The sequence below is a fragment of the Austrofundulus limnaeus genome, unplaced genomic scaffold (genome assembly GCF_001266775.1).
Source record: "Austrofundulus limnaeus strain Quisiro unplaced genomic scaffold, Austrofundulus_limnaeus-1.0 Scaffold359, whole genome shotgun sequence".
Taxonomy (NCBI): domain Eukaryota; kingdom Metazoa; phylum Chordata; class Actinopteri; order Cyprinodontiformes; family Rivulidae; genus Austrofundulus; species Austrofundulus limnaeus.
In genome coordinates this window covers 3345-16421 of record NW_013952761.1, presented here as the reverse complement: position 1 = coordinate 16421, position 13077 = coordinate 3345, and the positions used below count along the sequence as shown (strand labels likewise).

The 13077-nt window shown below is 38.7% G+C and overlaps 3 protein-coding genes across 4 annotated transcripts in view; 1 reads left to right on the top strand and 2 right to left on the bottom strand.

The window, feature by feature from the left end:
* The window catches only part of tbc1d4 (TBC1 domain family, member 4), a gene marked incomplete in the record, with an annotated part of 47007 nt that extends 45239 nt beyond the window's left edge, over positions 1-1768 (bottom strand). The window contains 1 exon segment of one of the 2 annotated variants that reach the window (XM_014023202.1): positions 502-1768. In XM_014023202.1, coding sequence (XP_013878656.1) covers positions 502-879 — 378 coding nt within the window. 2 annotated transcript variants of the gene reach the window in all.
* Positions 1769-3586: 1818 nt separating this feature from the next.
* commd6 (COMM domain containing 6) lies at positions 3587-6275 on the bottom strand. Its single transcript, XM_014023204.1, has 7 exons — positions 6114-6275; positions 5743-5801; positions 5359-5424; positions 5193-5269; positions 4943-5111; positions 4723-4875; positions 3587-4641 (listed from the first exon to the last, which is right to left on the bottom strand). The coding sequence occupies exons 1-7, from the start codon at positions 6139-6141 to the stop codon at positions 4591-4593; spliced, it is 603 nt and encodes a 200-aa protein (XP_013878658.1). The 5' UTR covers positions 6142-6275; the 3' UTR covers positions 3587-4590.
* A 1289-nt stretch (positions 6276-7564) lies between these two features.
* On the top strand, positions 7565-12776 carry uchl3 (ubiquitin carboxyl-terminal esterase L3 (ubiquitin thiolesterase); the record flags this gene model as incomplete). Its single annotated transcript, XM_014023213.1, is given in 8 exon segments — positions 7565-7717; positions 7905-7916; positions 9320-9448; positions 9545-9701; positions 12073-12158; positions 12352-12399; positions 12512-12587; positions 12718-12776. Coding segments are annotated over 8 exon segments (609 nt in total), but the record flags the coding sequence as incomplete, so codon positions are not given.
* Between the last annotated feature and the right edge of the window lie 301 nt (positions 12777-13077).

The following is a 13077-nucleotide window of genomic DNA, read 5'->3' as shown; positions in this document are numbered from 1 at the left end:
ATTTATCTGGCAAGGTATTTGCTTGTTAAACTGTAAGTGTGTTTCATTTAGTTATAATGCAAATACAATACAAATTAAACCAAGATTTAGATAAATTATCACTTTGATCAGTGCATTATTATCTGAATGGGCCTGGTACRACTTTAGATTCAWCAAGTTGGGCCCCAAGGTCGAAAAGGTTAAAAACCCTGATCTAGACCACAGTTCATTGCAAAATGCTGACTTCAAAGCATTTATCCATAAAATAATGGATAATACAACTAAGAAAATCTAAAGTTGACCTGGATATATTGTTTATTGTAGTACACTGTTAACTCCTGTACTCATGTATTTCTCAAATAACCTATAAATATCAACAAAATAAAACTGAAATTCAGTTCTGGTTTTTGGTGTGCCACCCCAGGATTTTTAGTAGCCCCCCCATGACCCCCTCACTTAAATGTTTTTAGATGCGCCTCTGTTTTTCGCGTTAGTGCTTGTGGTGACAGCTCGGCTCCATACCTGGTTGGGGTCTCCYGCCCTGAACACGTGACAGGACATCTCTGACTCCGGGTTATCCGGCTGACCCCTCAGCAGGTAGGCGAAGTAGCTCGGGTCGTTGCTGTTGTGGATGAAGCGCGAGACGAGCTGCGCCTTGTGCTCGAAGATGAACACCGACGCGTTGCTGCAGCCGGCGGGCACGCAGCGGAGGAAGGGGGCGCTGAGCAGCAGCTGGACTCCTCTGGGCTGCAGGACGGGGCCGCAGTCGCCCCTCTCGCCCCTCCGGCGGATCTCGGCCACCAGCCACGGCAGCATGGGCAGAGTGGTCCGCCTGTCGAGCGAGCACCAACCGATGTAAGTCAGGGGGAAGCTCCGGTCTGTGCGCTCCTGGCTCTGCATGTTCACCCAGCAGACTTTTATTATTGTCTGGTTTCAAAACTCAACACCAGAGCAGAGGAGGGGGACGAAACACTACTTTTCAGGCCCACTTCAGATGAGTTTCCAACACTTGCCCGTGCCCTCCATGCCCACATCCAGAACTTTAAAGCTCCACGTGTTCACCCTGCAGCGGGTGGACTCCCTGATTTCCAGCGTGCACAGGCAGGTATTCAAAGCCCGCACAGAAGGACTCCAGTCCCGACCTGCCTGCTGAAACGTGGCTTCGGATGGTTCCTGTGTAAACACAAGTCGCTGAGAGGAAACCTGATTTTCCTGACGCGCTGCACGTCGCTCCGCGGCGCAGCAGCGACCCCGTCCAGCTCCCGAAGCCAGCAGATGATGCTGAAAGCAGCCTGGTTCGTTTTAGCTCCAATAAAACCCATGCGCTGGTGCACGACTTCCAGGAGTCGTTTCTCTGATCCTTTCTTCAAAAAAAAAAAAAAAAAAAAGGCTTGGAGGCGGAGCGGCTGTCCCATCCCATGTGCTGCAGGAGGACGAGGCGGTCGGGCGGGGTTAACGACAAGCTCCGCCCTCCTCCACCGAGAAGCTGGTAAACAGAAGTGGTCCCAGGCTGCAGCTTCTCGTGCCTTTTTTTCTGGTGGTGATCCAGCTGCTGCAGCTGTGTCAAAAAAGGCTCGTGAAGGTAGCTCGGTGTTTACAAGCAGCTCGTGCTGYTTCACAGAGTTGCACAGCAGCTTTGTGCTCCAGGGAACTTCCCATCTGCTGTGATTCCTAGAACACCTCCTGTCCAGAAATAGAAACATTTTGCCATATTTAACTCCATGACTGAGGCAGCAGATATCAGAGCTCTGCAGGCTACAAACTCTCACAGAGCTGCTGTTTATTTACTGTAAACAACACGAATAACAGACAGGTTCCAGGCCTCCGTTTTATACGATGGTTTGGGATTTTACTTGAAGATCTGAGTTTTGAAATGTGCTTATAACTGTATTTTCCCACTCAGATAAGCAAACAAATCCAGTGGTTCATCTGCTGAAACAAAAAAAAAGTCGACTCCAACAGTTAAGGCCTGTTTTAAAGTGATTTTACATAATGCATAATGCTCTAAAGTTGTAATTGGAAAGCCTCTCAGCTACTACAACACATTTTAACTCAGTATATTTCAGATTTACTAAGTGCTAACCAGTATTGTTTTCTAAAGTCAATTGGTTGAAGCAGAAATCTTAAATTGTGCTGACTCCAAAAGTTAACTAGTTGCAGATGCACGCAATGATTACATTTCATGAGTTTCATTAAATGCTATTGATGGCTGATAATAAAGCTGTGGTTCTGCTAGAGTCAGGATTTACTGCTCTTAGTTCAACCAAAAAAATGAAGAACTAAAAAAGCCAATTAAGGAGGGGGCGGGGATYCTGGGTGTCAGCTTTGATTTAAAATGATCAAGCATTTAGATAGCTCTTATTATGGGAAACGTTTCACAGATTATGGGGCCGTCACGTCTGATTTAAAACCTGCGGTTTGAAAACCTCGCTGCTCTGAGTAGAAACAACACCTCCTGTTAAACCTGTGAGGATACTTGTGTTGGTTTGATTGGATTTTTTAAATCTTGATTTCAATTTATAAAGCATCACAATAATCCAGCRAAGAGGTAATGCAAGCATGGATCACTTTTTCAGTGTCTTTAGTCGGCAGATATGACCTTGGCAATAAGTCAAAACGTTTGATGTGATGGTCACAAATATATTCTTAAGGTAAAATAGGCAGTGCATTYAATAAAATGTATGCATTTTCTCAAAATATTATAATTGCCTTATCTACAGGTTTAYATACAATTTSTAAAATATATTCTTAAAGATTTTTTGAAGCACTTTTTTAAGKATAGCTACTAAAAACATGCTTTGAGCAGAAAAGCACAACWTTTTGGTCATTTTCTCTGCGAGCTAGCACAACTTTTTTTCTTTCCAACTAGTAAACCTTAACATCCAAATATTGAGTGAGATCAAAAGTTCCTCATTAGAATGACCTAAAAAACATCAATGAGATCTCCTGATTAGAAAACTGGAAACCGCTCAGGATGAACCAGGTGTCAAAATGTAGTTTAAAAAGCAGGAATCTAAAAAAATGTGCTCAGGTCATTTTGACCAAATTTGATTTCATCTTCATTTGAATGTGATGGCTCACTTATTTGTAATTTTCCACGTGCCTTTTAAGCATAAATGTGTCAGCATTACATGTGCATGAGTTGCATCTTGGCTCCACTTAGAGGGCAGACAAAGATGCAGCAACTGCATATAGAGAACCACTGAGTTCTTCTTCTTGAGCTGCATTATAGACTTGAAACTACGTTTTTACCACCAGCTTACTGTGTGAATGGCAACTACATACACCAAACTACAAACTGACACGTAGAACAAACACTCTTTTGTTGCAAAATGAAGACAAAAAACATGTTTAAACAAGAAAAATTCAAGACTGTCACTGTCCTGGTGGTAAAATACAAAAGCAGGGACGACTCCTAGCCTGGTTGGAGAATCAAATCCAGTTTGACCAGGGATTGCATAACATCAGAACAGGCGGTGGCTTGGGGCCAACTAGCAAACATGGATATGGATGAAATGAGTGGTTTAATTGTGGCAGCAATAGGCTTTCTTAAAGAGGTGAGATTGCCCGAACGAGCTAAAAAAAAAAGAAAAAGACAGAAACATCCTCTATTCCAGTCTAAAAACTGATCAAATGTTTCATTTTATTAAGCAAAACATCTTGGCAAAATTAAATGCAACACACCTTTATCCTCCATGCCGACATTTGCYTCATTAATCAAATAAAGCAATAAAGAAAACGGCTACATTTAATTACATGCATTCTATTAAACTTGACTGGGAAAACCTGAACCGTGTTTAGCTATGCTGTGCAGAAATTAAGAGGTGACTCACCCACAATAATTAGCCACACTCCCATCTATCGTGCAATAGTTTTAATCAGGAACATACGAGGGCTAAACACGAGCAATAGGTCACGATTAAAAAGTGATTTTATTACATTTAAAAGCCAAAAAATAATGCAAACAGCTGTTATTTTATTGTGAAGTCTGATTGTAGCAACAATATATTCTGACGATTTTAATGGTGGAAATCATTATTATCATTAAAGTGCAAAAAAATGGATTTTTATTATTTTATTCTAAACATAGACTAGTTTTATGAATGAAATGAACTGAAAGAAAAAAAACTGATTATGTGATCAAACTGTTACGCTCGGCTAAAAAGGCCCATAAATCATTTTAACTTTGCCAAAAAATTATGTATTGAAAAACTACATGTTGTACTATGGGGTTTGTAACATTTTTTGTGTAAATAAAAACAGTAAGTATTCAGTGTACATATTTTTTAATCTGTAAAATAGAATTTAATACAAGTTGTTCTAATAAATCTAACTTTTTAGAACAACTAGCTAAATTAAGGCAATAAATGTGGCTTTTGCTGCCTGATMAGAATAATACATAACCCTGAAATTAAAGACCTGGACTGGTTAAGAGAGGCAAAAATTTGTGTTCCTGTTTTTACTGTTTTTCATGTAAAAATGTTTAAGTAATCTGTGGAAAACTACAAGCTGAGAGTGATATTTAGATATTTTGAGACTGCCGCTGCAAACAAACGCACACGCCAAGCTGTCCCTTCCATTAAACTCATAAACCGTCCTAAACCGTAACAATCATACAGTCTCCATAATCGCTGCCATGTCCTTGAACTGCTTGTGAAAATTCTGCAGGGACAGAGACAAAASCAAACATTAAAAACTGAGCCAGAATTAAATTTACACCAAAGCTCGTGTCAACAATTGGACCTGGAACTGTGGAATGGTCATCTCGAACGATCTGCGGCTAATCTGTCCAGAGGGGTCGGTGGTCTTCAGCAGCAGGGTTACGTACGGTGAGTTCAGGGACCGACATGTGTCTGAGCTCACTGCCATCCCCAGCTTCCACTGCACATCCACAACCTGCAGCAAAAACAAGACAGGAGTTCGGTTTATCCCAAAAATACATGCAAATTTTACAAAGACGTACCTGACCGATGCTGAGCGCGGACTGAGCCTCCTGCTGAGCGTGGACGAGCGTGCCGTGTTCGCTCCACAACCCGTGCAGCACCTGAAGAGAAGCTTTGGACCACTTGTTACTGCCTTCTTCCAGCTTCAACAAAAGTCCYTCTGCGGAGAGATTGTTCTTCCCAGCTGACCTAGAAACATAAATCAAATCATATGATTGTTTAACTGCCTTAATAAAAAGAATGAACATGTGTACATAAACAAACACGTGCCTGAATGTAAGGAGAAGAAATCTGATAATGTTCTGCAGCGCTTCATGATCAAGTGCCACTCCAGCTGCCTGAAATCTCTGCCCAGATGATAAGCAGGAGGTCAGCAAKAGGAGGATGTAGGAAGATGTGGTTCAAAGAAGTACAAAAACAAGAAATCCTGACTCACATGAGAAATTTCAGCTGAATCCACTCCACTGGTTTGCCCTTGAAGATAAGTCAGAACATGCTGACACTGAAGATAACAAGATTAGGAGTTAGAACTGCATTAGCGGCAACACCACATCCTGTGTGAATTGTGCAAATGGTGGCTGCTAATGAGCTCTTAGCTCTTTTTATCTTCATCAAACCAGAAATCCTAAAAAGTGACATATCAGGCAGCATGTTTCCCCCTTATATAAAACTTAAGAAAGTTTAAAAAGCAGAAAAAAAGAACTCATGTAGCACATCCACTTTATTAAACATTACTCTGTTGATATTAAACTTAACAGTTAGGTGCTGATTTCTTCTCCAACTTGCTTTTAAAGCAACCGAGAAGGCTGAATATACTCACTGCTTTACTGAACACATCTGGAGGAAGCCTGCAGATGTTCTCCACGACACTGCGGACGCCTAAATCACAGAAATAATGAAGCAGTCKAATTCAACACGAATTTACAGCCAGTGTAAAAAAAAAAAACAACCTCTAACGAGTGGAGTCATATTAATAAAAACACTTCTTTGCACAGACTTTATGTTTTTATGTTCTTACATCAAGAAGACACAGATGCAATGTAAGGTATTAAAATGTTGGGAATTGGACAAAAACGTTAAACAACATTAAAAAATACCAGGAAATGCAACAAATAAACACAATTATATAAAAGTAAACAGGCAACTTGCAGGAGTTCAAAACTACAACAAGAATCAAGCAGATAAACCCACCGATTGAACTGACTTCTGCTGCTGGCATCTTCAGTCAGGTAGCCAGTTTTAATTTAGCCTTATCTTTTTATGTCCCTTTTACCTTGGTCAAAATAATGTGTTATTATGAAGAGAAAACGGCGACTCAYACCACTTACTTCCGGGCAAAATAAATGTTTGCATTTTCCTAAATGACAGATTTATACCGCCTCCTATCGTCGTGGAAGGCTTATGACAACGTCAGATATGTTTTGGGAGATTTTTGCGAAACAAACTAAATATACAGCGACACCAAGCGGTAGAAAAAGATTAGCACACATTTAAACCACGCCCACAACACTGGACTGGTCCACTAACAAGTGTTGAGGAATTCGGTAAATGAAAATAAATCTGTAATTTTTAAGYCAGTAATTGTATTAATACTATTTTTTTTTAAAAAAAATGCTATTTTGTTATTTATTTTGTACCTTTTGTGTAAATCTCTATATATCAGTGTTCTTCCTCTATATATAGTTCAATCAAGTCACCCCCGCCCCCCTTGGAGTGTGGGAATAGGGGTGTATATTCCAGAATTTCAAATATGCATTTCAAAATGACTTTCAGATCACCTTTCAGTATTTACAGCTGAAATGACAGCAGTAATCATCAGTTTGCAATGGGTTGAGGAAGTGGTGTGCACAGACTCAAAGGCAGTAACAGACAGTATTCAGCATAAAGGAACAACAGAAAGGGTCTTATTAGAAATTCAGCACAGTTTGTTCAGGTTGCACAGAGGTGGTATAGATGTACAGTTTTGTTGGGTGCCAGCACATGAGGGGGTAAAGGGAAATGAAGCTGCTGATAAACTGGCTAAAAAAGCCTTAAYCAGTGAAATAACAGTTCYGGTCCCTTTTGGGAAAGGAGAGGCTAAATCATTAATCAAAAGGAAAGAAATAGAAATATGGCAAAATAGATGGAATGAAGACAGGAAAGGAAGAAATCTATTCAAAATACAAAAATCAGTGGTAACGAAGAATCTTAGAGAAAGAAACAGAAGAGAAGAAGTGAGTATGTTAAGATTAAGAGTAGGTCATACACTGCTGAATGACTTTTTATATTTACTAGGAAAAAGGGCAAACGAAAACTGTGAGGGTTGTGGAGAAAAAGAAAATGTAGAACATATTCTTAAGAAATGTGTAATATATACAGTTYAAAGAGAGAAGCTAAAGAAAACAGTAAGAGAGGCAGAGCGACAATGGAGTTTGGTAGGAATTTTGGYAACAGYAGGGAATGAAGAAGAAATAAGAGATATTAGGAAAGCGTTATTTAAATTTTTACATAGTACAAAATTAAAAAATAGAATTTAGACTGTGGAGGCTACGGACTTGCATACTCTTGTACAGTAGGTGGCGGTACGCACCTGAAAGTTGTTTGTAGTCCGCCAACAAACGAAAAGAAGAAGAAGAAGTCACCCCTCTGCGTGATGCTTTTACGTCAGCGCGTCGTTCTCAGGCACGGAAGCGATTCCCAGCTGTTGAACAGATTTCTGTAAATCAGATTAAGCGCTTGTTTTACAGAAACACAACATATAACTGTACTTTACAATGGACTCTCCACGCTGGTTGCCTTTGGAGTCAAATCCAGAAGTATGTACCATCACTTTTATTGTATATAAGTTTTTATTAATGGGATTAATTTTGAAGCATGTGAAGGCATGCTAATTTGTAGTTAGCATCATCCAGGAGAACAAAAGCTGCAGCTGGTTATTCCTGCGCAAATTATAACTATTTTCACTATTTTAATCAGTGTTTTATTTTTGTCTTTCTGTTCTAGGTCATGACTAAGGTAAGTTCTTTATTTTTACTGTATTTTACAGAAGTCAGACTAATTGCAAGGCCCACAGCATTGATTGTAAACTCAGTAGGTCGTTGAAAAGAGAAAGTAATTTTTGTATAGCTTACTGGCAGGAATTTAAAAAAAGTGCACAGCCATCTGAAAAAAACTAATAAAAGCAATATTACTTTTTTATACTATAGTTTTTACAAAGCTGGAATTCTTTAGCTTTTGTTGGATTTATTATTCATTAAAAGAAAACATTTGTAACAAATACCATTCATTATATTGTAAGTTATGTGCAAAAATGTCGATTTAAGATGCTCTAGATTGCTACTGTTTGTATTGTACAATGTAACAATATCAGTTATACACTGCCTTGCCAAAAAAGTGACCACCTGGATGTAACTAAGGTCTATGATGTGGGGTTGCTGCAGTTGGTCAGGTCTAGGTTCAGCAGCAGTCTGTGCTCAAAGAATGAGGTCAGCTGACCTGAATATTCTGAATGACCAGATTATTCCATCAATGGATTGTTTCTTTCCTGATGACACAGGCATATTCCAAGATGACAATGCCAGGATTCATGYCTGGAATTGTGAAAGAGTGGTTCAGGGAGCATGAGACATCATTTTCACACATGGACTGACTCGACAGAGTCCATTGAGAATCTTTGAGATGTGCTGGAGAAGGCTTTGTGCAGCGGTCAGACTCTACCATCATCAGTGCAAGATCTTCGTGAAAAATTAATGTAGAGATCAGGGTCGTACAAAAATAGAAGTTTAAATAATAGAAAACCTTCTATAAATCATTATTCTCCATAAAGTAGTACACAGCACAGGCTTCAGAGTTAAAAGCCTTGAGCTTGTATAAGAAAACCAAAACAAAGCATCCCAGTCTGTTCCAGGCTGAATCTAAGCAGAGACTCTCCGCACAACTGAAAACTTTTCAAACTTCCACTCATATAATGATGAACAGACCTTATAATGTACGTCTGTTCCTGGCTACACCCCTGGAGGTGTTACCTTTTACGTCAGACGTAGAACGTAACTAACTTGTTTAACATGATAACACACATCACCAACTCTCATTCTCTGTTTTAAACTTAAGGCTGCTATGATCAGAAAGTCTAAAAATACAATACTGGATCCAACATTGAGTTAATCATTAACAAAGTTTCCTTCACAACACTGGATGGAAATAAATCTTGTGACATTGCAGAAGCTCATTGAAACAATGCCACAGCCGTAATCAAAGCTAAAGTTGGTCCAACGAAATATGTGTGACCTTCTTTTTTGGTGGCCACTTTTTTTTTGTGATTGTATTCATCAGGAGGCAACATTCAGTTCAGCTCAGCAGGCAGATATTTGTCAGGACATCTTGTTGTACATGGTATTTCACTCTCAGCTTGTATCTAGTTTGTCAGTTGTTTGGGTATGAGACCAACCTGGCAGTTTGGAGACGTGTATGGACTGGACCCAGAGCTTCTCAGCATGGTACCGAGACCTGTGTGCGCAGTTCTGCTCCTCTTCCCAGTCACAGAAAGGGTATGTTCATCACAAGCTAAGTGAAGAAATGCTATTGAACCACCCGTGCCACATGTAGCATAGCTAAACAAACGTATTGCTATTTGTACTGCTCAGTATGAGGCATTCAAGCTAGAAGAGGAGGAGACGCTCAAAGGCCAGGGACAGCAAGTCTCACCTGATGTCTACTTCATCAAGCAAACTATTGGAAATGCTTGTGGAACAATAGGATTGATTCATGCAGTGGCAAACAACCAGAAACACTTGGAGTTTGGTGAGTATTTTTAAAACTGAAAATAAGAGGAGGTATAAATTAGATTWGACAAGAAATTTCAAATGAATGTGAAAAGCATAGTTGGTTTGGAAGAATAACCAGCAGGAAGTGATTTCTCTCTGAAAACATGACTCATGTTTCCAGAGTTGAATATTATCTGAAATGGATGTACACATGTGGACAAAATTGTTGATTGGCTGTTAAGAATGGACATAAGTGTAAGCTGAGCTTAAAAGTCAGTCATCAAGCGTTTCAATTTCACATTAAGCAAAGTGTGGGACTAAATCTTAGGTGTAAGTCTTAGAGCTAATTTACGACACGTTGCTGTAACACAAAGCTGATCCTGGATGGTGCGTTTAGAAAACCCCAGGTAAGAACCAATCACTGCATCGATTCCATGTTCAAGAATATTCTCTGTGGGTAATGTCAGGATAAAATTGTGAAAGTCCTAATCTAAATTTACATTCAACACAACAATGTTATACATGACTTATTCAATGGATTGTCCATAAATTACACAGGTTTTCCTCATTCTGTATGAATACAAACGTCAAGAGAAAATCTTTTCAATTTTTTTTTTCAAAACTCAACTTCAAATTGTTTTTAGGTCTCAGAGCTTGAGAAAATGTTGAGTTTGCATCCTCCTCCTCCTCGTCTCTCCACTAAACTGCCCGCAGAGAGCGCCTTCTTCATACACACTCAGATGCTATACACACAAACACACTGCTTAGTCATTATACACTCGAGGAGGACAGCTGGCATCTTTTGTTGTCTCAGTTCGTCTCAGACCCCTAGTGGTAACTCTTAACCAATTCATAGACCTATGGAGCAGTCTTAAAAATCCAGGAGAGTAATGTCTATGTCCATGTCTATTTATTTATATAGCACATAAAAACAGCAGGAGTTGACCAAAGTGCTTCACAATTCAGCCAAAAATTAATAAAACAACAAAGCAACACAAAAAATATAAAAATAATAAAAATAAGATAAATATAAAATAGAGAAATAGAACATAGGAAACATTGGCTTTAAAAAGAATCTCAAACTCTACCAGAGTTACATGCCAATGAGTAAAAATGAGTTTTAAGCAAAGATTTAAAAGTCTCAACAGTCTCAGCAGTCCAAATGCTAAGAGGTAAGCCATTCCAAAGGTTTGGGGCAGAAACTGCAAAGATCTGAACACCTCTAAACTTTAGTCTAGATCAAGGAACATCTAAGAGAAACTGGTTGGATGACCGAAGTGCTCTGATTGAAGTGTGGAAGTTAATGAGGTCACACAGTTAACATGTAAAAGTGATTCTTAAGAATTTTGATAACTGGCATCAATGCTTAAGTAAATGGTAAATACTGTAGATTGTAGTTAAATAGCACCTTTCTATCCAACCAGGATACTCAAAGCGCTTTACATTACAATCTGTGCCCTCATTTACCCATTCACACACACATTCATCTAGTACTCTAATAGATCTCTATAATGCTAGCATACAAATCATCCTATGGAGACTAATCAGTGCTTTAAATRCCATTCATGCACTGATGGGACACATCAGAGGCAGTGGGGTTTCAATGTGTTGCCCAGGGACACATTGACATTTGACTGAATAGCAGGGAAACAAACCACTTAAACACACAGCCGCCCCCCAGTCTGAAAGTTGGAATAAATTTAAGAAATTCTCAGCACTTACGTCTAAAGTTCCAGTCTAAGAAGTTTGATAAATACGGGCCCAGATCTACCCAGCTGTGCCAAAATTTTAAATAAGCAGTGCATATACAAATCCCTGCACACAATGTTGTGTATTGAATAGAGACGTCACAGATGCTTCGGAAGATTGATCACTGTGGTGTGAGTGCGACATGGATTGGAAGGGGTGGGCTGTCAATGAAAACAATTTATCATGGGTGGATTTCTGTGTAGAACATCATAGAAATCTTAGTTTTTTATTGGTTAGCTTCTGACTGTCAGAAACATCATTCATTGCAGACATGTATCTTCATACCTTGGCAACATGTTTTTGCATAATATGATCATTTTTACTGACAATAATTTCTATCAAATCAGAATAATGGTTGTCAATAATAATCAGAATTTCATTGATGTGCTGACCTAAATTTACCCCYAACAATATGGCTTTGCCTTGCCTTGCCTTGCTGCCTGCAAACCTCAGTAGACTTGAGCAACATTAGAAATAACAAAAAAGTGGGTCAGAACAGCTCCACAGTGAGGTGAAAGACTTGATTTGTCATGATTCTAATTATTCTAATTGTGGAACAGCTGTATAAGATCATAKGCTGTAAACACAGTTTAGTTGTAACTCAGAGGCAGTTGTGTGTAGGTTGGAGGGTTTTTACGGTTTCTGTTGTTTCTCTCCAGAACCTAATTCTCCTCTTAAGAAGTTTCTTGAACAAACATCTAAAATGACTCCAGATGAAAGAGCTGCCTACCTGGAAAACGATGAGGTAAGACAATCGATGCAGCAGTGGCAAACTGGTTAAATAATATACATGTGATGAACAACAATCAGAGTTTTATTTGTATGATGGATACTTCACAATGAAAGTGTGATCAAATGACTAATAATAATATATAGGTTGTCTTGACTAAACTAAAGTATGTGTAGTAACAAGTGTTAAAAACCACCTTCCTCCTCAGAGTATACGTGTCACACATGAATCCAGTGCGCAGGAAGGACAAACTGAGGTTTGTGTTTTTTATATTTCTGCAGTAACATTTGATTAATTAGTAGCAAACGTAATAAGCATGAATCAATTAAAAGTAACTGAGCTGCTGTATGTTTGCTTTTCTGATGCAGGCTCCAAGTTTAGATGAAAAAGTGAATCTTCATTTTATAGCTTTTGTTAATGTGGGAGGACAGTTGCATGAACTGGGTGAGTTAACACTAGACTGAACATATTTGCTACCATTTCTCACCATGTTTATGGATATCATATTTAGCTGTGAAAGACAAAAGCAAGCCTTTAAACGTTAACAAACTATTGTTTTTATAAATATACCTAGATGGTCGGAAACCTTTTCCAATCGTCCATGGAAAAACAACAGAAGATACTTTCCTAGAGGTAAGACATTATTGAATAAAAAGTCAAATTGTTTCCTAAAAAAATCTAAAACAAACTTTCTGATGATTCACAGGTCCTTCTCAAAAAATTAGCATTTTGTGATAAAGTTCATTACTTTCTGTAATGTACTGATAAACATTAAACTTTCATATATTTTAGATTCATTGCATACCAACTGAAGTAGTTCAAGCCTTTTATTGTTTTAATATTGACAATTTTGGCAAAAAGGTAAAGAAAAACCAAAAATCCCTATCTCAAAAAATTAGCATATCATGAAAAGGTTCTCTAAACGACTTATTAA